We start from the raw sequence: 23,145 nt of genomic DNA, 5'->3' as shown, positions 1-23,145 counted from the left end.
CTGCACCCAACAACAGACAACCCTGGCAACACGCAATGTCAGCCACAATTGGTTAGTACAATGTAAACAGAACGTGACAGAAAGTCATTATCAAATCCGCAATACTTCCATCCTGTACCCTCAAAACGCCCGGCCCGTGGTTGTATTATTATTATTATTTTTAAATATATAGCTTTTAATAAAGATTCTACATGTTCAACCTTTAATGTAGCCTCATATCTGTTTAGTACAGTGAATGTTAACCTACTTTGTATTGCGGAAATCCTAAAGACTCAATCCATCTTGCAACATCATGACAACTCCACTGTAGGAACTCCATGTTGTCATGGAAACTGTTACCTGCCATTGAGGTTGGGTGTTGATAGGTGTTTCCTTCACAAACAAAAGCGGCTTTTGTTCACACCAAATATATATTAAAAGCAGTAACTAGGCGACACATTTCGTAACAAAGTTCCCCGTGAATGTTTTTAAAACGCTAAATAAATCCGTGGTTATAGAAACAGCTTCGAGCAGCCAATCAGCTTCTCGTATTTCAGGGCGGTTTGAACATTCCGCGCAGTGATTGGTCATTTAAATCAGGTCCGTCCCGCCCACATCGAACGAAAACAGCCAATACCGTTACACGCAGCTTCCGCAGATTTCCAAATGATGTGTCCCGCTGCCAGTCAATCACATCCGCGCTGTTATGTATTGTAGATCGTGTGAAAGCGCAGCATCTCCCCACAGCGCTCTGTCCTCTGCAACATTTGTGCTAGCTGAAGTTCTCTCTGCACTCCGCTGTCTTTTGGGTCGGTTGAAGGGCTTCGGAGCAGGAACATAGAAACCCCACTCCCCCACAATGGCAGCACTCCTCCGACGGTCCATTTTGAACAAGAAGGTAAAAAAAACAACCCAACAAAGTCACGTTTGTATTTTTACTGAACAGAACAGTTGCTTTATTTTTTGACGCTATGAAGCTAACAACCTGTGATGCTAGCTAACAACCTGTGATGCTAGCTAACAAAGTCGTTGCTATCACACACACGTTGCACACAGTCTACTACTCCTTCTTTTTCCTGCATTTAATATTTATGTGCAAGTTGAGTTAAGTTGGGTTGGTAGAAGCAGGTTTTTATTTAGCATTGGAGCCCTCAGACAGGACTCTTATGCATTAGACCTTGGGGACAATGAGTTTAATATGAATTGAAGTTGACTATTGTGTGAATTCTTGCAGGTGCCCCTCCAGTTGGGTCGCATTTGTTACTCCTCCTCCTCAGTGGTAAGAACCTCCACTCATCAGCTGTCATAACTCAGCAGTGCATAAGTGTCACGTGTTCAGCACATATGGTTCTGCACAGTCACTTTCAACTGTCAGTTGGACAAGGCAAACAATTCAACAAGTCAATAGCTCACATGTTTACGAGTCCTGAAACTCCAAGTGGAGCTGTTACACATGCTCTATCATTATATCATCCTTAAAACAGGTTTTTTTTTTTTTGTATGTTATCAATTTCACCCGTGCTTTTCCTGCTAAGTCAAAGGGTCTGCTGTAATGCAGTTTTGTAAAACAAACTTTATTAGTAATAATATAAGGACATTTGAAAATATATAACAGTACATGGAGTTTTACAGAGAGTACATAAATATGCACTTTGATTCCATATTAACAACAATTTACAAATTAAATTTTCAATTAAATTTTATTTATAGTGCCAAATCATAACAAAAGTTATCTCAGGACACTTTACAGAGTAGGTAAAGACCACACTCTATGACTTATTTTTGATAAACAAAGACCCAACAATTCCCGCGTAGAGTACAGTGGCAACGAAAACCTTCCCTATAAAAGACAGGAACGTCAGACAGACTCAGCTCTGTGGAGGACGGACATCTGTCTGCAACGGTTGGGGAATAAGAAAAGGAGAGAGAAAGAGAGAAAAGACGGACAGATGGACAAAGAAAGACAAAGACAGACACAACCGACCCAAAAGACAGCGGAGTGCAAAGAGAATCATATGGCAATGTTGTCCATAGTGTTCCTCAAGTCGGGAGAAGTCTTTAAAGTTTTTTTGCTTTTAGATACTTTACATACAGAGTCATAGTATGTCTGAAGTTCACCTTAAAACAAGTTTGTGCTTCAAAGAGACCGAAGAAATCTGGCCTCGTGAATAGGATATTTGCCCAAAAGACACAGCAATTCTGTCACGTTATCAGACTCTGCATTAAAAAACAAGACAGTGTATCCTGTTAAAGGGAACCAAGAGCTCATGAGTTTCCCACTTTAAAAAAGATATTTGAGTCCAAACTTTATATGAATGAGTACAAGCATTAAATACATGAGACTAGGACCTCCTCCAACCTCCTCTCTACAGAAGGAACATACAGGGGAAACATCAGGTCTACATTTATGAATAAAGTCATTGCATGGTGTAAAATTGTAATATGATTTTCATTAACGTCATTGGGGACAAGAAAACTTATTGCATTCAGTCCAAATGTTGCTGCTAATGTTGCGTAAGAATGTCTTATTGCACTTGTAAACGTTGCATACTCTAGCCATGTCCTTATTCCATACTACAAACTGTACACAGCGCATACTATGTTCTGAATTTCATACTCTATTGTGATTTCTATTTGTATGCAAAGAATCTAAATATTGTTTTATGATAACAGGAAATGAATATGCCATCAGATTTAGGAAAGGTACTGCCAAAACGTCACCGCAAAAAGGCCTTACAATCAAGTGTTCTGATGTGATATGCAAACTGACTTTACTTGAGTGAATTTAAGTCACAATTTCAGCGTGTGCATTATAAATACTCAAAAACCTGCTTAGAATGAGTTTGTGTTATGGGATTGGGAGACGGTTAATACCATAAGCTTAGAAATGTCTGCTCCGACAACTTCAATTTTGATATGTTAAAATGAAACATTAACACAACACAGGTGTATAGAAAGTTAAGAGATCTAAAACGAATGCTTGAGAAAGTCCCTGTGTTAGTTGTGGTGATAGACAGATGTCCTTAATGCTGTAACCAGACAGGAAGGGACTTAACCATATGTCTCTCTGATCCTCTAGCCCACCACCAAGCTGCTCATCGATGGCAAGTTTATTGAGTCCAACAGCTCTGAATGGCTCGACATTCACAACCCTGTAAGTATTCCTAGATGGACTAAATACAACCCGCACCGGCTGCAGTAACAAGATCTCTACTAAAAGCCGGCTGCAAATAACCAGTGCAGCTTTGTAGTTGTAACGCATGAACACCGGGAGGGGGAAAAAGTCTTGATTTGCCAATTTCTGAGAAATCAAAGCACCGTCTACACAGCCTGTCAGGTTTTATATCCTCCAAAAGTCCAGCTCCGTTGTTTAGCTCGTCAATTATAAGCCTCCAGCCGGGCAGTGATGAATGATTAGTGCATGCAAAAACAGGCATCTGCTTCCATCGCATAAATAATCGAACCTGTAAAGGAGAGACAACAAATGTGTTGTTGTTAATATTGATGAATTAAATGCACATGCCATAATGACTTCCCCTGCTCTCAGTCAACTTGTCTGTATGTGCTGTCTCCTGCTCCTCAGGCCACTAATGAGGTGGTGGGACGTGTTCCCAAAGCTACCCAGACAGAGATGCTGGCAGCTGTGGACTCCTGCTCCCGAGCCTATCAGTCCTGGTCGGAGACCTCCATCCTCAGCAGGCAGCAGATCTTCCTGCGCTACCAGCAGCTCATCAAGGATAACATTGTATGGAAATGTTCCACTTGCTTGATTTTCTTCCTTTCTTTCTTTTAAGCTTTCACTTATTGGTTTCCAGTTTAAAAAGCTTTAATGTAGGAAATACTCTGGTTTCCTAAACGGCATGTAAACAACGTACCACAGGTCAAATCTGAGTTTTCATACCCCAGATGACAGCCCTAGATAACTCTTTCAGTAATCAGAGTATTCATGCATGTAAACACCGAACCAGGAGTAATATAGGGTTACGTGTCTGCGCATGCTCCGTTGGTTAGAACCTTCCCTCTTCACTCCGCGGCAGTGGCTTTTAACCCGTAAACAGTCTAAATCGGGAAGCAATGGCGCCGAAACAACATGAAAAAAACCAACAACTTGAGCGTTACCTTTAAACCGAGGAAGGACTTCGCCATGGCAAGTGACACCACTACTCAGAAGACCTGTTTCGATTGTAATTTTGTCAAAAAGTCGTCCATTTTCCCCCCGCTTTCCAAGTTGTTTTGAATTTTGAAGAAGAAAAAGGCGTATTCTGATCAGCTGTATGTTGGCAGAGCGCCACCTACTGTACCGGAGTTATTGTCGTCATTTTCCCATTCTCTCCCGCTCTTGTATACACGCTGAACTTCAACAATCCGATTATTCCCTTACCTGGGGAAAGACTGTTTCCAGGTTACTGCTGTGCCTGTAAATGGTCTGACTGATTGACTGGCTCGAATTAATCGTTCTCTGTTTTTCCTCTGATATTTCAGAAAGAACTGGCAAAGTCGATCACCTTGGAGCAGGGCAAAACTCTCGCTGATGCAGAGGGAGATGTATTCAGAGGACTACGTAAGTGAAGCGGAGACTTCCCGTGTGTGCTCTTGGGTTTTGACATACTGATTAGATTAGAGTGCTGGTGAATATATAGCGGTGATCAAATTCCCTTGTTGAAACTGTTGTCTGTCGTATCATTATCCCCTGATGAAAAGTCTGTATCTTTGGCAGTCCTTTGTACCATTGCCTTGGTGAAGGTTTGATACCAAGGGTGGCAACACGCTGCCAATTATTTGTGTGCAACCAGACACTTCCTGCAAAAGCGACTTTTATTTATAAGTTAATAATGCAGCGAGGGTTCTGTTTTGGCCATATTGCCTTTTACTTCCAATTTAATTAACACAATTAATGGACAACAGAGAGGCCAGAGGTTGTCTCTGTGGAGTTTAATACCTGATTATGGACCCCTCAAAGGGCAGTGTCCTGCTTACACCCAAGAAAAGACAATTAATTTATATTTGTGTGCATCTTGCACTCGAAACATCAAGTTTTTTTGCAAGCCATGACTCAGTTACCCTGGGGATTTGACTAATATCGGAACAGTCATTAAATAGGACGAACCTTAGACAGCACATAGCTACAGGAGATATTTCTCCTCCACTCAGCTCCTTAGAACCTCAGCTTTGAGACAGAGAGCTAATGTTATGCCAGCAAGATACAATGACATTGCATCTGTTTGACAAACAGTGAGTATTATTTGACAGTATGTTTAACAACAAGCCAAGCTAGCTATCCAGCAATGTCATTGTCCCCAAACCAAGATTTTCTTGAACCTATGAGGCGCCACATGCGTTACTGTTGCCTGCAGCCTGAAGTAGCGCGCTGAAGAGCGAATGGGATGTGAGATGATTTGCTTATGAGACAGCGACATAAATCCTCTGCAGGATCTCATTCAGAGCATCAGCAATGTCGATGCAGTCCATTTGTTTTAGTTCAAAGAAGTCTTTTAGAGTATTAAGTGCCCTTTTTGTTGTTTTTGTCTATTTTATTATGTTGATCTCATCTTTTTCATCTTCTATTTGGTTTAATTGTCCCAATGCAGGCGGCATATTAATTTAGAGCAGTGAACAGACAGCTTCACTGGGACTACTACTTAGTAGGTGTCCATTAACACGTTTTTAATGGACACTCTGCAGTCGATCAGAAACAAGTATTCACCAAGACTGTGGTATAAAGACGCTTAAATTACATTTGAAGAGGTTTTCAAAGTGTCTAATTATAACTAAACCAGGGTTAATGGAACCGTATCCCTGCAGCATAACCACGTCCAGGTGTTTAAAGTGAGTCTACCTGCTTTGTTTTCATCCAATGCACTTTGCAGGCGCTGTTTTTTGCATGCTATATAAAGATAAGTATGCAGTTTCCCTCAATGAGGTGCACTTGTTCACTTGGCTGACTGGCATCGACAAGAATCCTGTTGAGACATGTGCACTTAAAAGAAGATATATCTTGTTTATTACAAGACAGAGCCGCCAAAGTATTTCTTGTACTTGGTTCCAGCTCCCAGGTTTGGGATACCCGAGTTATTCTGACATAATGACTTTAAACCTATCAGCTGAATGACAGGCTACATTTGCAGTGTGCTGCCAGCATAAGAGATTTCCTACAGTACTGGGACCAATAGTTCTCACTAGTTCACTCACAGGGAATTCAATCGATCAACAGTTAGTTTGTATTAACAGGCTAAAGTACAAAATACATGATGCATTGAAATGTAGATGCACAATCTCCTTTTAAAGAACTAATCTACTTATTGCTTAACTTGCAGAGATGCATCCATTCATTTATTGTGCATCTCAGATCTTTGCACCCTATTTTATTGGTTTACTTCATAATTTCTCCTCTTCATCTTCATCCCCCCCAGAGGTGGTTGAGCATGCCTGCAGCATTACGTCCCTCATGCTTGGGGAGACGTTACCTTCCATCACCAAGGACATGGACACCTACACATACCGCCTGCCCATCGGAGTGTGTGCTGGTATCGCCCCCTTTAACTTCCCCGCTATGATCCCTCTGTGGATGTTCCCCATTGGCATGGTATGTGGCAACACCTACCTGATGAAGCCCTCTGAACGGGTCCCAGGATGCACCATGCTCCTGGCCAAAATGCTCCTGGACGCCGGAGCACCCGATGGTACACTTAACATCATCCACGGCCAGCATGACGGTAAGTGTGTGTGTCTCGCTGGTAATTCAGAAGCGTGTGTAATAACCAATCGGAAAAGGTTCAGCGTGACTCAAAGGACTAATCATATGCCCCCTGGCAATATGTAGATATGAAATTTCCATATTACGTGCAGCCTATATCTATATGTAAATCCTTGTTGTTTGAGGAAAGAGGATTTCAATCTCTGTATTCAAGGCCTTTGTGCTCTTATATTTATGAAGAAAGGTATTTACAATATCTGTTTGTGTCTTTGTGTAGCGGTGAATTTCATCTGTGACCACCCGGCCATCAAAGCTATCAGCTTCGTGGGCTCCAACCCGGCTGGGGAGCACATCTACGAGCGGGGATCCAAGAACGGCAAGCGAGTGCAGTCCAACATGGTACAGCACAACCCGCAGTACTCATTTTAACATCCTTAGATTAAATATAGGGATTATCTCTCTTGATGCATGTTGTTGTTTGATGATAAACCACATATTAAATACAAAAAAAACCCCATATGAAGCATTTACTATTCTGTTACAGCTCAGTGCTTGGCTGTCAATCGCTGATGTTTGCAACATATGTGACGATCACTGTGGTGCCTCTGATGTCCTACAGTCAAACTGGAGAGAACCCTCACTGAGCCTTGTCCTACATCTTTGATTTTAGGGTGCCAAGAACCATGGTGTGGTGATGCCCGATGCCAACAAAGAGAACACCATCAACCAGCTGGTCGGTGCTGCCTTCGGAGCAGCTGGCCAGCGTTGTATGGCTCTCTCCACTGCTATTTTTGTTGGGGAGTCTCGCGAATGGCTCCCAGAGCTGGTGGAGCGCTCCAAATCCCTGCGCGTCAACGCAGGTAAGTTCTATAACTTATAATAAACAGGGACTAATTGGGTTTTTGCTAGGGGGTGATTAATAAATTAGCGGCTAGTGGACTTGGATTTTCTTTAAGGATTCTGTTATTCTATAGATTTGAAAATAAAAAAACAAACAAACATCCAAATCTCCTTAATCTCTCTTAATTGATAACTGTTTGAAATTTTTAGCATTTGTATTTAAATAGTATCAGTTCTTATGTATTTTGATATATGTTGCAGCATGATACAGCCATTTTTATAAAGGATGTTTTTACATTAATGTCTCCTGAAGGTGATCAGCCTGGGGCAGATGTGGGACCCCTGATCTCTCCTGAGGCCAAGGCCAAGGTGGAGTCTTTGATCCAGAGTGGCGTGGACGAGGGTGCCAAGCTGCTGCTGGACGGGAGAAATGTCAACGTCAAAGGATATGAAAATGGGAACTTTGTAGGACCCACCATCCTGAGCAATGTTGGGGTGAGATTTGGCTGAGACAAAGAGTGCAACATGGCTGCCTTTTCTTTTCTTTTTTTGTTGAGATACAAAAAAAAAGTCTAATAATGAGATTTTATACATAGTTCTGACATGTTGTACGTTTTTAGAGGCGTTTTAGCGTTAGACACGCATAAAGCACTCTTCCCAGTCTTCATGTAATGGTATAACACTAGAAAGGTTGAGCATACTGGGACTTAATGTCTGTTAATAACGCCTCGCGGAGGTTTGGTTGCAGATGATGTTAAACGCTGTAGGGAACTGTGGTGTGATCATTCTGCTGTTCTTCTTCTTCCAGCCGGGCATGAAATGTTACAGAGAGGAGATCTTTGGACCGGTGCTCGTCGTCCTGGAGGCTGAGAGTCTGGACGAAGCGATTTCTTTGATCAACAATAACCCCTACGGCAACGGCACCGCCATCTTCACCACCAATGGAGCCACAGCGCGCAAATACACACACGAGGTGGACGTCGGCCAGGTGAGAGACGCTTTTACAAGGGCTGAATGAAAGAACCCTGGAGATCTTGAGTCAGTTAGAAAATCATACCCTGAGAAGACCAATAGCCTTTTCTTTCAGGGATTATAAAACTATTTATAGGTGTTATTTTGCTCCTCGGTGAGTCACCTGTGTGAGACTCTGATGAGTAAACGCTTTTGTGTGGGAGGCTTTCCGTTTCAAAAAAGAAACAGACTAAATATAGAATAAATGTGAATGCTTATTGGAGCAACTCGATGGCTGAAAGGAAAAGTGCTGTAAAGTATTCTTGGAAGTGAAACACTCATCCATCCTCATCCTTGTATATACAGACTTCACACTTATTTTTTGTGCCATTAAAGGATAAGTTCACCATTTTTAAAATCCATCACAAAACAGTCCATAGGTGACTTGGCTGGGAACCGTCGGGTCGCTGGTTTAAGTCCCTGTGTGGACCATGTATGGAGCGTGGACTGGTGGCTGGAGAGGTGCCAGTTCATCTCCTGGGTACTGTCGAGGTGCTGTTGAGCAAGGCACCGAACCCCAGCTGCTTGGGGCACCTGTCACTGTCAGCCCCCTCGCTCTAACATCTCTCCTTAATTGCATGTATAGGTCCTGTCTGTGCATGTGTGTGTGTGTATTTCGGGCCTGTGTGTGTAACATGATTAATAATAAGAGTGAAAAAATTAAATGTCCCTGTTGCGGGATAAATAAAGTAATTCTTCTTCTTCTTCTATGTACACTGGAAGAACTTATACTTGCTGTAATCATACCTCCCCCATCTCTTCCAATGAAGGCATGTTAGGAAGGGATTTTTAATGGCCAATATGAACAGTACTAATTCTTTTTTTTTTTTTTTTTTTTATGAAGTTTTTGGTTTTAATCAAGAAATGTCTAATAGTCAAAACTTTGGACCAAAAAATTTAACTTTCTTAAAAGCAAGAACAAATTTAAATTCTGAAGTAATCTCAATTAAATCTATTTTTGGATTACATTTTGAAATATAAGTTATTATTGGTACGAGTGCACAGATGAAATGTGGTTGATGACATATATAATATTCATCATTCTTTTGTGGTTACAACATTTGACAAATTTTTGGTCTATTTGCTTCTTCATTTTGTGAAAAATGGTGCAAATCCTATTTTAAATCAAATAAAATGAACATTTACACAAAATATACATTCTAACAAAACTCAGGGATGCTTTTTTTTAACAGTTTTTCAAATTTCTCACCTTGCCGACCCCTTTTCGTCCTTGAACCTTGTACAGATTGGCGTGAACGTGCCCATCCCCGTCCCCCTCCCCATGTTCTCCTTCACCGGCTCCCGAGGCTCATTCAGAGGAGACACCAACTTCTACGGCAAGCAGGTAAACAACAAAAAGCCGTTCGCCGTGTGTCCTTCATAAAAATACTCGTGCGCGTGTACTGGGTCACTGACACGGCAGTTGTCTCTTTACCTCCAGGGGATCCAGTTCTACACTCAGATCAAGACCGTGACGTCTCAGTGGAAGGCCGAGGATGCCACTGTGACGAGCCCGGCTGTTACCATGCCGACCATGGGACGCTAAGTCGTCAGCACATCCAGCGTAACCTTCAGTGACTTCTCAAATGCCTTAAGAAGAAGGTTACATTTCCTTTTCACTATTGGGATAAATTCACACTGGGGATTGTTAGTTGGTGATTGTTCAACTTTTGTGCATCCTGTAAAAAAATGCTGTTGCACAAAAAAACAAATTACACCGGGTTTTGACATGAACTGTAGAGATGCAGTGAATGGTGCTGGGAGTCTCCTCATTGGTTTATGTTTTACCCGTTTTCTACTGTCCGTGTCCTAATCTGACCATGTGGACTATGAATCTAATCATGCTCAATGATTTTAATGTTACTCTGTGTATATCTGGTGTCACATTACAGTGATCCTACAGTAGGAACCCAAAATCACGGATTCTGCCTATTTTTTAAAACCACGGCTGCAAATGTCTTCCACCACTATCCTCCCTTTTGTCAGCTGGTTCTGTTTTTATCAGAGCGTCGTGTAGATACTTGAATGTTGATGTAAATGGAGCAGATGCTACATTTGAACAAGGACGCGCAATTACCTGTCACTCCATTCAAACTGAAATAATTGTTGCAGTTCTTTCCCCCTTAACGTCTCATGTTCAGTCTCGGGACTAATGTGTTTTCTGCGTGTCCTGTAGAGAGCCACAGTTTTGTACTGTATTGTCGGGGTGACACTTTTCTGGTCACAAATGGTATAAAAGTTAAATTGCAGTGTTTCATCCGAAGCATTTGAGCTACTTCAAACTCTGTTCCCTTGACTTTTTTCCTTAAGTCTTGTTGTTGAAGAGTAAGTGATGACGTAAGGGTATTTGAGTTAACTGTTTGAATAAAGACACTGTAATTTGACTAATTTTTTGTGTTGAAGTGGTGAACTGGTTCTGTTGTAATTCTATGTATTCAGACTTCTCTTTATTGATCCTTTGGGATGAACTCTCCAGCAGCTCACAGCAGGCACGTATCTAAATAATGCCTATTGTTTGAACTCGTTTGAATTCAAAGTGCTTTTATATAAAACATTGGAATGAAACAAGATGACATTCAGATAAAATATTAACAAAATGAAAAAGAAGCAAATAGAATATTTAAACAGACTTTTAAAAAATAATTAAACCAAGAATATCAAAGTAATAGAAGTTAGAGCTCAGTATAAGCATCAGAAATAAAGCTCGACAGAACAGGCTGGGTATTCATGGGTGCAGATCCCAGGGGGGGCACATTCAGGGGCGGAGTAAGGTCGTCATGGGTCCCTAGGCTGCTGTGTGTTTGGGCCCCTCACATTATTAATCATGTTTTGTCAGAAAAAAACCTGCTAGAAAAGAAGAAGAGTCTGCAACCTTAGAAAATCCTGTCAATTTATGAATTTTCTTCAAATTCTTGGTCTTAGATCTTGGCCCCGTTGTTCTAGAGTGGGATACATTTGTCCCAAATCTATCCAATCATCAGCTTTAGGGCCCAAACAGGAGGCAATTCCCCCCCCCCCAGTGTCGTAAATTGAAACAAAACATTTAAATGTCACACCTGGGGCCCCTAGGCCAGTCTGTGCATTAATCTACCTCTGGACCCCCCCCCCCCCCCAAAAAAAAAGTACCCCAGACTTCACTCACATCTAAAAAGAAATGGTGGAACAAATCATTCATTCATTCATTCATTCATTCATTGTCAACCGCTTATGTCGGGGTCGGGGTCGTGGGGGGCTGGAGCCGATCCCAGCTGACATCGGGCGTGAGGCAGGGTCCACCCTGGACAGGACGCCAGTCTATCGCAGGACACATGGAGACAGACAACCATTCACACCTACGGGCAATTTTAGAGTCATCAATGAACCGAACACCTGCACGTCTTTGGACTGTGGGAGGAAACAGGAGAACCCGGAGAAAACCCACGCAGACACGGGTAGAACATGCATATTTCTGCTCTCCTCCATTACAACACAAATGAACGGGTATTTGTTTTACACAGACGCTGATGATCAGCAGGCTTTTTAAAAAACAAAACCAAATGGGCTTCATATTGATATTCATCCACATCAATTAATCATGCATAGAGTAGTGCCATACCCTGGGAGAAAAGGAAGAACTGGGGGGTGTGAGCAGACATTACATGGCTGAGATACTCAACTGTTATATTAGTAAATCATCATTTTAATTAAGCACTGATACAGTGTTGGCTGTTTAGGACAAATAAAACAGAAAGCTTATCACAGTCGATGGTTTCCATGTGCAGTACTTTTTAAATGGTATGGTGAGCCTCTATGTAGCTGTGATTCATGGTGGCATGGTATGAGTTGCATCAGATCTGCACCCCTGTGTGCAGTGGCGTGCACAGAGTTTTTGAAAGTTGGGCGTAAACGAAAAAAGGGCACAGATGAGGCCACGTTAGCAAACGTTTTGTCTCCTAGAGGGCACTTTAGAACGCGTTTTGGCTGCCATGATGGCTCTTTAGCACACGTTTGGCTTCTAGAGGGCACTTTAGCACACATTTTGGCTTCTAGAGGGCTCTTTAGCACACGTTTTGGCTTCTGGCTGGCTCTTTAGCACACGTTTTGGCTGTTAGAGGGCACTTTAGAACGCCTATAAGCTGGCACGAGGGCTCTTTAGCACACGTTCTGGCTCCTAGAGGGCACTTTAGCACACGTTTTGGCTGCTAGAGGGCACTTTAGAACGCCTATTAGCTGCCATGAGGGCTCTTTAGTACGCATTTTGGCTGCCATGAGGCCACTTTAGCACACGTTTTGGCTTCTATAGTGCTCTCTAGCATGAGTTTTGGCTCCTAGGGCACTTTAACAAATGTTTTGGCTCCTGGAGGGCACTTTTGCACATGATTTGGCTGCCATGAGGGTTCTCTAGCATGTGTTTTGGCTGCCATGAGGGCACTTTAGCATGTGTTTTGGCTGCCATGAGGGCACTTTAGCATGTGTTTTGGCTGCCATGAGGGCACTTTAGCATGTGTTTTTGCTGCCATGAGGGTTCTCTAGCATGTGTTTTGGCTGCCATGAGGGCTCTCTAGCATGTGTTTTGGCTGCCATGAGGGCTCTCTAGCATGTGTTTTGGCTGCCATGAGGGCTCTCTAGCATGTGTTTTGGCTGCCATGAGGGCTCTCTAGCATGTGCTTTGACCATGAGGGCTCTCTAGCATGTGTTTTGGCTGCCATGAGGGCTCTCTAGCATGTGTTTTGGCTGCCATGAGGGCCCTTTAGCATGTGCTTTGACCATGAGGGTTCTCTAGCATGTGTTTTGACCATGAGGGTTCTCTAGCATGTGTTTTGGCTGCCATGAGGGCTCTTTTTTTAACAATTGTGCCACACGCCAGTGCCTGCGTGTATTGTTCTTTAATGGGCCGTTTATTTCGTACTCAGCAGGTTTTATTCTGACATCCATTGGTGAGACTGAAAAAAACAAAACTTCATCACAACACGGATGACGTCACGACATGTCAGCTGCGAGAGTGGTGCTGGCAGTCGGACACCATGGTGAGCCCGGGCCGTTTACTGCTTTATTTAGTTTATTTAGTGTGTTTTTCATTGTTTTCGGTGTGTTCTCTGGAGTTTGGCTCCCAGGTTAAAGGTGCGTCGAAGAACAAACTTCCCCGCCTCGCTTTCTCTACCGTAGCGTTAACACGAGCTAACATTATAAACGTTAACGGTAGCGGCAGTTAATCAACGGTAATGTGTTGCTAAGCTACGGAGAGTCAGCCTAACGCTAGCTTACCTTATCTGTGTTTGTATTGCACTGACACACCGAAGTGAGCTGTGGGGCAGTTTAAATGTACCAAGGGAGGAAAGGAGAGAGCGTACGTCTTGAGTAAACGATATCATTAAAGCGTTAGTGACTAAAGTTAACTATATGGAGCCGCAGAAGCCTCTCGATGCTACATTATCATCACTTAAAACGGCTTCACAAGCTACAGCACACTTGCATGATACCCAGGGGCGATGCTAGAGTCTACCGGGGCCCTAGTCAAAACTTCACAGGGGGGCCCTCGAACCAGCGTTCCAGCAAATATAAAGATTAAAAAACTATTACTCAAACATTAATGGGAAGAACAATCAAAAATAGGAAAAGAAACAGAATAATAAAAACTTGGTCAAACCATAGACTGTATGAAAAATGGAGGTAGCCTCTCCGCCGGGGCATATTCGCCTCTGGGAGCCGCCATCTTGTCAGACTTTGACTCCTCCTCATTTCCTCTTACCAAAAAAGGGCATGTATGTGACGTTGGGGGGAGGGAGATACGTCCGTCTGGCTGACGCATACTAAATTAGCCACATTAGCTCCACAAGGCTAACGGCAAACGTTACTAGATAAACGGGAGAGGGAGTCAATGTTGAGAATTTTTTCCGGGACCGGGGGGAAACGAGAGTCATTTTTTAATCCCTGTGTCTCTAGTGGAGATTACACCAGCTTCGGTAGTCAAGTGCAGGAAGCCAGCATTCATGATCTATGATTTAAACTGATATTAGACACAGTACCGTGCGATTACCATCTAGTTTATGTGCCATCGATAGCAGGCTAACTTATATTGCAAGTCATGGTGCGAGTGCTGCTATTTAATTAACGTAACAGAGCTAACACATTAGCTGTGTTTGAAAAAAGTAGTGCATTATATAGTGTGTACGCCATTTTGTAGTGGTGTTCGAATTCCCTGTGGTTAATTTCGTTAATATACCCACAATGCACTTCTAATTTGAGTTTACATATGATGTGCACTACATTATACTCCCGCATACCACAATGCAATGCGGTTGTGTTTTACCAGAGGAGAAGAAGAAGCAGAAGAAGTGTTGTTAACAAATCCACACGTTAACACAATCAAAATTTCAACAACTTTTTGGGATGGGGTTGCTACTGGCCTGGGTTCCCAAGCAGCATGCCTTGCTTCTGGCTAGAGGCGCCTCTGCTGTTACCAGACAGAGCTGTCAACAAATTACACTGTGGAGTGGGCGGATTGTAAGGTCTAAGGTCTGGACCAAAGACTATAATTATTCTACAGTCTGGTGCAAACAATACACACTAATAACCTTCAGAAGTCGACTTTGTTTCCTAGAAATACCCTGATGCTGTGTTTGATTTAATGACTAACTACGTGTTCATACAGAGCATTTCTAGCGTTTTATTTATTTATCTGCTGAATACACATCCAGCCAGAGGACAGAACACCCTGCTCCTGTTCACTGACACCTCGTTAGTTCAAATACAGTGGATTATTCACTTTACAGACACTGTAGACGTGTGTTTTGTGTGTTTATTATCAACTGTCAGCCTTTGAGACACTTACACTTAAACCATCTTCTAATTCTTTTCAGGTTTCGCAACACTTTTCTGAAAACTTGCATGTAGTCCTTAAACGTCAGCATTATGCAGCAGTGCATGGTTATCGGGCCGAGGGCGTAATTTAAGTGTGGGGCCCAGGCTCCTAGATCATTCCCGTTCTCAAACTCCACCTTCATTTTTTTATCTAAATTACGAACCGGCAAAGTCCTGTGACTGGATCTTGCACGGTTGGAGCAACAAAATCTGTCCACAGAAAGACAGACATACAGAAAGACAGACGGACAGACAGACATATAGAGACCTGGCAAAATACTCAAAAGCTTCTCTGTGTTAGTTCCTGCTACAGTAGATGTCTTCAGGACCCCATTTTGCCATTAGGAGCGTCATGGCTGGTAATCAGGGTCTTGTATTACCTTGTTATTTGGAGAGCACAGGCTCCGTCGCACGTGTCCACTGCCCTTAGAGCTATTTAAGTACGAAAAGCACGTTTTCAAAAGTGTTGCAAAACCTCAACAACAGTATAAAGTGAATCATGCGAGGCTGCCTTCTCCTAGGCTGACACAGCTCCTGCTTTTGTTGTACCTCAGAGCGTACTGCCCACTCCGGAGCCACACATTTACTTTACATTAATCCAAGTCACTGGAGACCTCGGTCAAACCAGTCCCACAAATACACACTGCCAGCCTTGTGTAGATTGTGTGTTTAAAAGTACATGCTCATCTCACATACTGAGTAAGGCCCGTGGCGGGTTGTATGATGGGGTGGTCAGGACAAGATCATTGGCAGTTTCTTACTCACAGAACTAGTTCTGTAAAATGTAAAGGCCCGGTGTATTTTATTGTTTAATCTTTTCTAGCAGTGAGTAGCTTTAAATGAGCAAACGTCCAGGCTGTAAATGAATATTATCTCACGCTTAATTTTAAAGTCACACAGAGGAGCATGCGGCCTTTGCAGTCTGCAAATATAGTAATGGGGATTTATATTTTTTTATTAACTCCATTTCCATTATGGCTGCTGCTTATCGCTGCTGCTTATCGCTGCTGCTTATCGCTGCTGCTTATCGCTGCGATTCTTTGTTGATTTCCTCGTCAGTTTGCCGAGTGGGGTAAAAAAGTAGGCATACACATGTTCTTTAGTGTCAGCAGTTTTATTATACGAGTCTAAACACACAGTGTGGATGAAATTAGAGCATATTTGTACAGGTTTCATTTTCATTTAGGTTTTCTCAGTCAAAGAGCTCGATTGGGAAGCAGTGGATCTGGTGCGTCGTGTCAGATACTTGTCATTACTGGGACTTAAGCCCATGTTCTGTGGAAAGATGTGTCAGCATGTTACTGGTGTTTCCGCCCTTCCTTGAAACGACCATTTTAGAGATATTACAAGTCACACTGTTGCAATCCTGATAATGCAAAACTGAGAAGCTCGGAGGCGTACGATTCTGATGGATCGGACCATTTGGAAACCAGCTCTCAATTCCCATCGCTAGGCAACTACAGCTGTGAGGAATTTATCCAAGTCATTACTGTTCACATAGATAAAGTACCAATTATCCTCTGAAACATTTCAGTGATAAATAATAAAGTCACAAAGGGACAGAGCCAGGACGCTCAGCTTTTAGACAGTTCTTTGACTGTGAAGTAAACCCAATGATGTGTCCAGTGTCCAGTTGTGGCATTTCTACTCATTTCTGTATCTTGCTCCAGACAATCGGCCTGTTAAGTCTGACGCGACACCCTTTAAAATACAATGTCAGGGTCCAAACTCCATTGAAACAAAGTTGACAAAACCGATGAACAATTACGATCGCCTTTAACGTCAGACACCTTTTTCATCGAGAAAGAGCTAAAATGAGAATTACTATGCGTTGTTTTTTTAAAACTCAGATCTGTTCAAACAACGGGGAACACGGCGCAGCTTCGCTGTAGAAATACGAGGCTTGGACCCATAAATCATACTTTGAAAGGGTGTTACATCACGACTTAACAGGCGGATAGAGCAAGTTGATGCCTAAAGGTTTAAGACTTCAATTCACAGGCAGTAAAATGTCTCCAGTTCTTGTGTAATCAGAGTGAGACAGGGTCTCAGCAGGGGGCTCCCACAGAGCAGAGCCTGACGGAGGCTTTTCACAAATCATAATTCCTCACATTAGATGTCTGAGTTTTGTAGAGAGATGTCGAGACATGCACAAGTTGCCGTCTATTGATCGAAGACCGAGATCAAAGGATTACCGGACATTCGTCTAAGTTAAGTCCAACATGACGATGATGTGATGTTTTCTAAACGCTCTGCAGGAGCTGACTCAGCAGGTAGAGGTTGATTTGGGGGTATGTCATGTGGTTGGTTAGAGTCTGACGGAGGGGTGTGGTCTAATGTAAATAACTGTTGCTTGTCATGCTGTAAATGAACATCTCCCAACACTACTCAGTGGCATTTTGAGCAGTTCAAACCGGTTTAATAGAAACATATTAGCTTTACAGTGCAGTAGAGGGAATAACATTGCTCCTCTGCTGATTCTCCAGAGTGAAGATGAAGCCCACTGTTCCACTTCTCCTCCTGGTCCTGCTCACTGTCGCAGGGCTGAGCCGAGCCCAGATCAAGACCTCTCTCCTGGATCTGACCAAAAGCGTGTGGGGCACCCTTCCCAGTCTCAGCCGACCAGCAAACCACAGCCGCATCTTCTACGCGGTGATGTTTGACGCAGGGAGCACAGGAACTCGCATCCACGTGTACACCTTCATCCAGAGTGACTCAGGTAATATTGGACAGATTTGTCTCAATTACTCTCCTGTTTTCATTTTTAATTGTGTTATATCAGCATCCAGAGTGAGGCGGGTTAAACCATGTGTATTTACTGCAGTAATGTCATCATGTAATGAATTTACTATTTACATGACCTGTGATTAATGCAAATGGCAGTAACCAGCTGATTTGCGGGCTCTATTCCTTTCCTCGTCTTCCCCCTCTGTCCTCACAGCCCCTCCGCTCTGTAAGCCTGTAAGTTTCCACTCCAGGGAACATGGGTCATATTTGACATCATTTACTTTGGAAGAAATAATCCTATTTCGTCATATTCAAGTCAACATAATCTTGAATAAGGGGATCTATTTTGCATGTGTATGCTAAGCAGACTTAGGCCTCTTAATGCTTTTAATAGCTGCTGCAAAATTTGATGTGGGCGGATCTTGTATCTTTTAGAGGAGCTGCCTGTTTTGGACAATGAGATGTTCCATTCCATAAAGCCCGGTCTGTCGGCATACGCTGACTCCCCTGAAATGGTAAGTTCATTGACAAAGCTAATCAGTTACATTGAGCCGAAGGAAAAGGTCCACTAGCTCGACATTGTATTGAGACACACTGCCAAAAGCCTCCCTCCGCGGGGAATCACATCGCTGATGAAAGTAGGAAGTGAGATGCAAAATGACAAACAAGTGAATATTCACACAGCCTCATGCAACACTAAACAAGTGTTTTCTCAGCTCTAACTACTCACTGTTTCGTCAGAAGACAGTTCTGAGCATTGCGTGTGTGCGTGTGTGTGTGCATGTGTGTGTGTGTGTGTGTGTGTGTGTGTGTGTGTGTGAGCGTGCGTGCGTGCGTGCGTGTGTGTGTGTTTAAAGGCCGGACACACAGTGAGGATGCTGTTGAAGGTGGCCAAGAAGACCGTGCCTCGTCTGGAGTGGAAGAGGACTCCACTGATTCTCAGAGCCACCGCTGGACTCCGGCTGCTGGCCGCAGAGAAAGCCCTGGTTCTTCTGGAGCAGGTAAAAAGAGCGCAGCGGTACTGAGACATGATATATTTGGAGACCTCTGTAAAGTAGAGTGCAGTTTTGTTTTCTTTTGTATCATCAGGGAGTTGTTAGGCGCTACATTGTCTTGACATTTTCTCAGGAAAGTGCGACCGTTTATCCAGGGAAGGGGCAGGAGCAAAATAAAAACCCATTGTTATGGCAGGTGGTACACAGACGAGAGAGAAAGTGTTGTTATCAGAGTGGTGTGAGTTTAATGTGGAAGGCTCTTGCGGAGGGGATAAGATAGTAATGGATGGCCCCGGGGCACCTTGGAGGATGAATGATACTTTATTAATCCCCCTCAGGGAATTAATTAATCCCTTCAAGCGGAGGGCACCTCTGGATGAGCTACCATTACAGTAGATAACATTAGGGCCGTTCCTCTGCCGCTTCCCTCGGCGCCCTCGTGCTCTCATTCCCTCTCTTCTCCTCTCTTCCCGTCCCCTCCACAGGTTCAGCATGTGTTTGATGAATCTCCCTTTCTGGTCCCAGACAACAGCGTCAGCGTTATGAACGGCACAAATGAAGGTAATGCCTGCCCGCCCTCTTCCCCGACAAGCAACCCATTCGTCAGGCATCTCGTGTTCTTTTCTGGAGCACTTTGTAGGTGGCAGCAGCGATCCCTCTGCCCTACTTTGTTTGCGTTGCAATTTCTATGAGGCATTTTTGTTTACTGCAGATATTTGACTAAATTGCAGTAGATTATCGCTGTCTTTTATGATGACATGTAATTGCTCTTGACGAGAAAAGTTACAACCCTTTAAGTCTGTAATTGTTGTTGTTGTCTGTTGTACCACCGTGTAATTGATTTGTCAGCATTTCAACCTTGTTTTGTTCTGTTAAGTATAGCTCACATGTTTTCACGTGTTTGTGTGTGTGCTGTAATTTCTGTGAAAATGTATCAGCTTTTCTAAAAAAAATGAACTTGTGCGTTCCACCTGTAATGTCCGTTTTCCGATTCTCTCTTTGCTGTTCATTGTAGGAATCCTGGCCTGGATATCTGTGAACTATCTGACAGGTGAGTCCTGTAAACTCTCTGGAATTATCACGGTGTCTTTTTATAGACCCTGCCTCACAAATACAGGCTGAACGCAAACAGCTACGATGTCGTTGCCTCAAGGGGGTAGCTCTTATCTTCATCAGACTCGGCGCTTGGAGATTTTAGACTTTCGGGTCGCTCGTTCTGTGTCAAACAGGCCTTTTGATGATAGCATCTAAGGTATAACTGATGAGCTCGTCTGTGTTGCGGCTGCTGGATTAAAGTAGGAAATGTTTTTCAGGTCACCTCAATGCACAAAACCTGAAGACGGTGGGAATCTTGGATCTGGGAGGAGGATCCACACAGATCACTTTCCTGCCAAAGCTGAGGGTCAGTTGTTTGTCTGTATGCTTGGAGATTTCTGCACAAACTAAAGTGCGTAGTAACCCACTGCATCCTTCATATTCCACTGTAGAAAACCATCGAAAGTGTTCCTGTCGCTGATTACGTCGCCAGATTCGACATCTCCAACTCCACATTTGAATTGTACACTTACAGGTAATACATCAGATGATAAATGCATGCTTCCTCAAACAGTAATCCCACATTTGAATTGTGTCTCACTGCATCAAATCAGGTCCTTATTTCATCTCTAATCAAGGTCATTTCCATATAGTTCTTAAAATGGCCTCCGGTTAATCAGGCTACAAATGCTACCGACTTTGTGTTTGTAACTTCACTCTGATCTGTTTTTAATTAGGAAAACTTCTTTTATCTGTTCAGCCGCTTGGGTGTGAATAATGCGCAGACACCATTTGTTTGGCCTATTTTCAGATAGACTTGATACAAACACAGTCTGTCCCTGGTCGGTTGTGTAACCGTATAACAATCCTTTGAATTCATCCAGTTACCTTGGGCACGGACTGATGGCAGCGCGACTGGCCACACTTGGAGCTTTGGGCGCAGAAGGTACTGTGCGCGTGGAAAAGTAGCTCCGTCGCATTAGCTGCGGGTCAGTGTTGTTCACTGTGAGCATGTCTCTGTAGGACACTGAAACACAACAGTGAGTCACTTCTCTAATTGCTCTAAGTGTTGTTTCTTTCTTCCAAATACCGAGGAAAGGAGGCAACGAGAGTGGGATGTACTCTCGAGTCTTCCTCTAAAAAACAATTCAAGTGAGACCCAGAGATGAATCACACAAGGGTTTCAGAGGAAATTGTGTTAGTGAGTGAGTGAGTGAGTGAGTTCGGCCCATGGTGACCAGGTGTGAGGCCGTTAAACCGTTTGGAAGATTGAACATGTCAAGTCTGTGCTCTAACAGGGTTGGAGTGGCGTGTTTTTAAAAGCTCCTGTCTGCCAAAGAAGTTCAGGGATGAATGGAGCTTTGGAGGGTTGACCTATCAAGTGAGCGGGGACCCAGATGGTAAGATCCTGTTCACTCAAAGTGTAATCGGTGCGTTGAGCGGGGTCCAACCAAAGCTGCTGTATGTGGACACGAACATTTTTGAAACACAACTTTGAATCGTATTGTGATAAGGGGAAACCATCCAGAGTAAATCGACAGGATGTGACAGATTTGAGCAAATACAAAAGACTCTGTGACGGCGACCAAACACCTGCAGTTGTGTTTTCTGAATAGCCCATTAAAATGGACTTATAATGTTGTTCCGGCGTAAGATGCATAATTTACACCGCTGTCTCAGTTTCCTCTCCAGGTTATGCGGGATACAAGCTTTGTTATCAGGAAGTACTTAAGGTGGTGAAGGGGATTATTCATCAGCCGTACGAGCTCCAAGACAGCAATGTATTCTATGCATTCTCCTATTACTTTGACAGAGCTGTGGATGCAGGCCTTATCGGTGAGCGCACACACACTCTCTGTACACACCTTACATAATTATACAGACTTAGGAGTATGTTATTACCCATTCCAATCCAAGAGAGGCAGGGAGAGTGTGAGTCATCTGTACCTGTCTCAGTGGATTTGACATGTATAGCTGTGTAGTTATTGGATAAATTGCTAGCCAGCCCCAGAAGAAAGGGCACAGGCTCCATTATTAGTATTATGGAAATGTGCGTGTAGATCTTAATGAATGGTATAGCATTTAAAATGTGTTGAAGATGACCTCCAATCACCCTCCTGTTGCAGACGGGGCCCATGGAGGGATGCTGGAGGTCAGGGACTTCAAGAAGAGAGCTAAAGAGGGTGAGATTGGCAAAGCAATGCATCATTACGATGACAGATCTGCAGCTCCCTGTACTCGGGACACGGCGCGCATCTCAATAGTTGGACTTGTGTCCTCGCTGCTATCCGAAAGCCTGTCCTCAACCCCTCAGCAGAATACAGATGACCGATTATTCAACCTAAACTGACACGATGATCCCCCCCTTTTGTCTGCTCAGTGTGCAATAAGATGACCAAGTACCCTCCCATCAGCTCGTTCCTGTGTATGGACCTGACCTACATCACTTGTCTGCTCAAGGATGGCTTCGGCTTCAAGGAGAGCACTGTGCTGCAGGTGAGCATTACACAACACAATCAACGGGGTTGCTGCAAAGGTCACAGTAGAAGGAAGAGATGGAATACTTTATGAAATCAACTAATAGCTATGTTTAAAAGAGCCTCAGTTTGGCATTTGTTAGTACAATTTGAATAGACCATAGATCCAGTAAGTAGACCATGGAAAAGATGGCTGAGTGAAATCATGTTTGAAACTGTAGTAGACACTTTAATCACCTAAAGGAAGTGATGCCCCACACCTCAAAAAGACACACACCTTCTACACAAAGCTGTTACTTTTTTATTTTATTTCAATAAATACAAAAGGCATTTGAGTGATTTGGTGTTGGGTTTTGTTTCGTTTTTTTTCTCCTAGTTGACCAAGAAAGTGAACAACGTGGAGGCAAGCTGGGCTTTGGGTGCCACGTTGGACCACTTCCACAACCTGAAGATCCACTGAGGAGAAGGGAGGAACACACACACGCACGCACACACACAACACACACACGGCTGATTTCAATGGCGCTCAGTAACAAACACGGGTAAT

At 43.3% G+C, this 23,145-nt stretch overlaps 2 protein-coding genes across 3 annotated transcripts; both read left to right on the top strand.

Annotated features, from left to right (window-relative positions):
- The first annotated feature begins 738 nt into the window (after positions 1-738).
- LOC310961853 (methylmalonate-semialdehyde/malonate-semialdehyde dehydrogenase [acylating], mitochondrial-like) lies at positions 739-10,908 on the top strand. The gene is made up of 12 exons (XM_083934128.1): positions 739-877; positions 1,214-1,258; positions 3,059-3,133; positions 3,563-3,724; positions 4,462-4,540; positions 6,390-6,692; positions 6,951-7,072; positions 7,344-7,533; positions 7,827-8,008; positions 8,322-8,501; positions 9,771-9,869; positions 9,966-10,908. The coding sequence occupies exons 1-12, from the start codon at positions 839-841 to the stop codon at positions 10,068-10,070; spliced, it is 1,581 nt and encodes a 526-aa protein (XP_083790254.1). The 5' UTR covers positions 739-838; the 3' UTR covers positions 10,071-10,908.
- A 2,577-nt stretch (positions 10,909-13,485) lies between these two features.
- Positions 13,486-23,109, top strand: entpd5b (ectonucleoside triphosphate diphosphohydrolase 5b). Of its 2 annotated transcripts, none has more exons than XM_083933813.1 (14): positions 13,486-13,530; positions 17,851-18,083; positions 18,527-18,606; positions 18,949-19,092; positions 19,572-19,647; positions 20,102-20,137; positions 20,400-20,488; positions 20,574-20,656; positions 21,006-21,067; positions 21,420-21,521; positions 21,802-21,957; positions 22,248-22,304; positions 22,502-22,617; positions 22,975-23,109. In XM_083933813.1, exons 2-14 carry the CDS (start codon positions 17,858-17,860, stop codon positions 23,056-23,058), a joined length of 1,311 nt encoding a protein of 436 aa, XP_083789939.1. In that variant the 5' UTR covers positions 13,486-13,530; positions 17,851-17,857; the 3' UTR covers positions 23,059-23,109. The 2 variants fall into 2 exon arrangements, with proteins under 2 accessions (XP_083789939.1, XP_083789940.1); XM_083933814.1 differs by having other exon boundaries at positions 13,502-13,624.
- Positions 23,110-23,145: the final 36 nt, after the last annotated feature.

Source organism: Echiichthys vipera (genome assembly GCF_963691815.1).
Source record: "Echiichthys vipera genome assembly, chromosome: 19".
NCBI lineage: Eukaryota > Metazoa > Chordata > Actinopteri > Perciformes > Trachinidae > Echiichthys > Echiichthys vipera.
The sequence above is the reverse complement of the archived record's forward strand: the minus strand, read 5'-3'. Positions and strand labels throughout refer to the sequence as shown.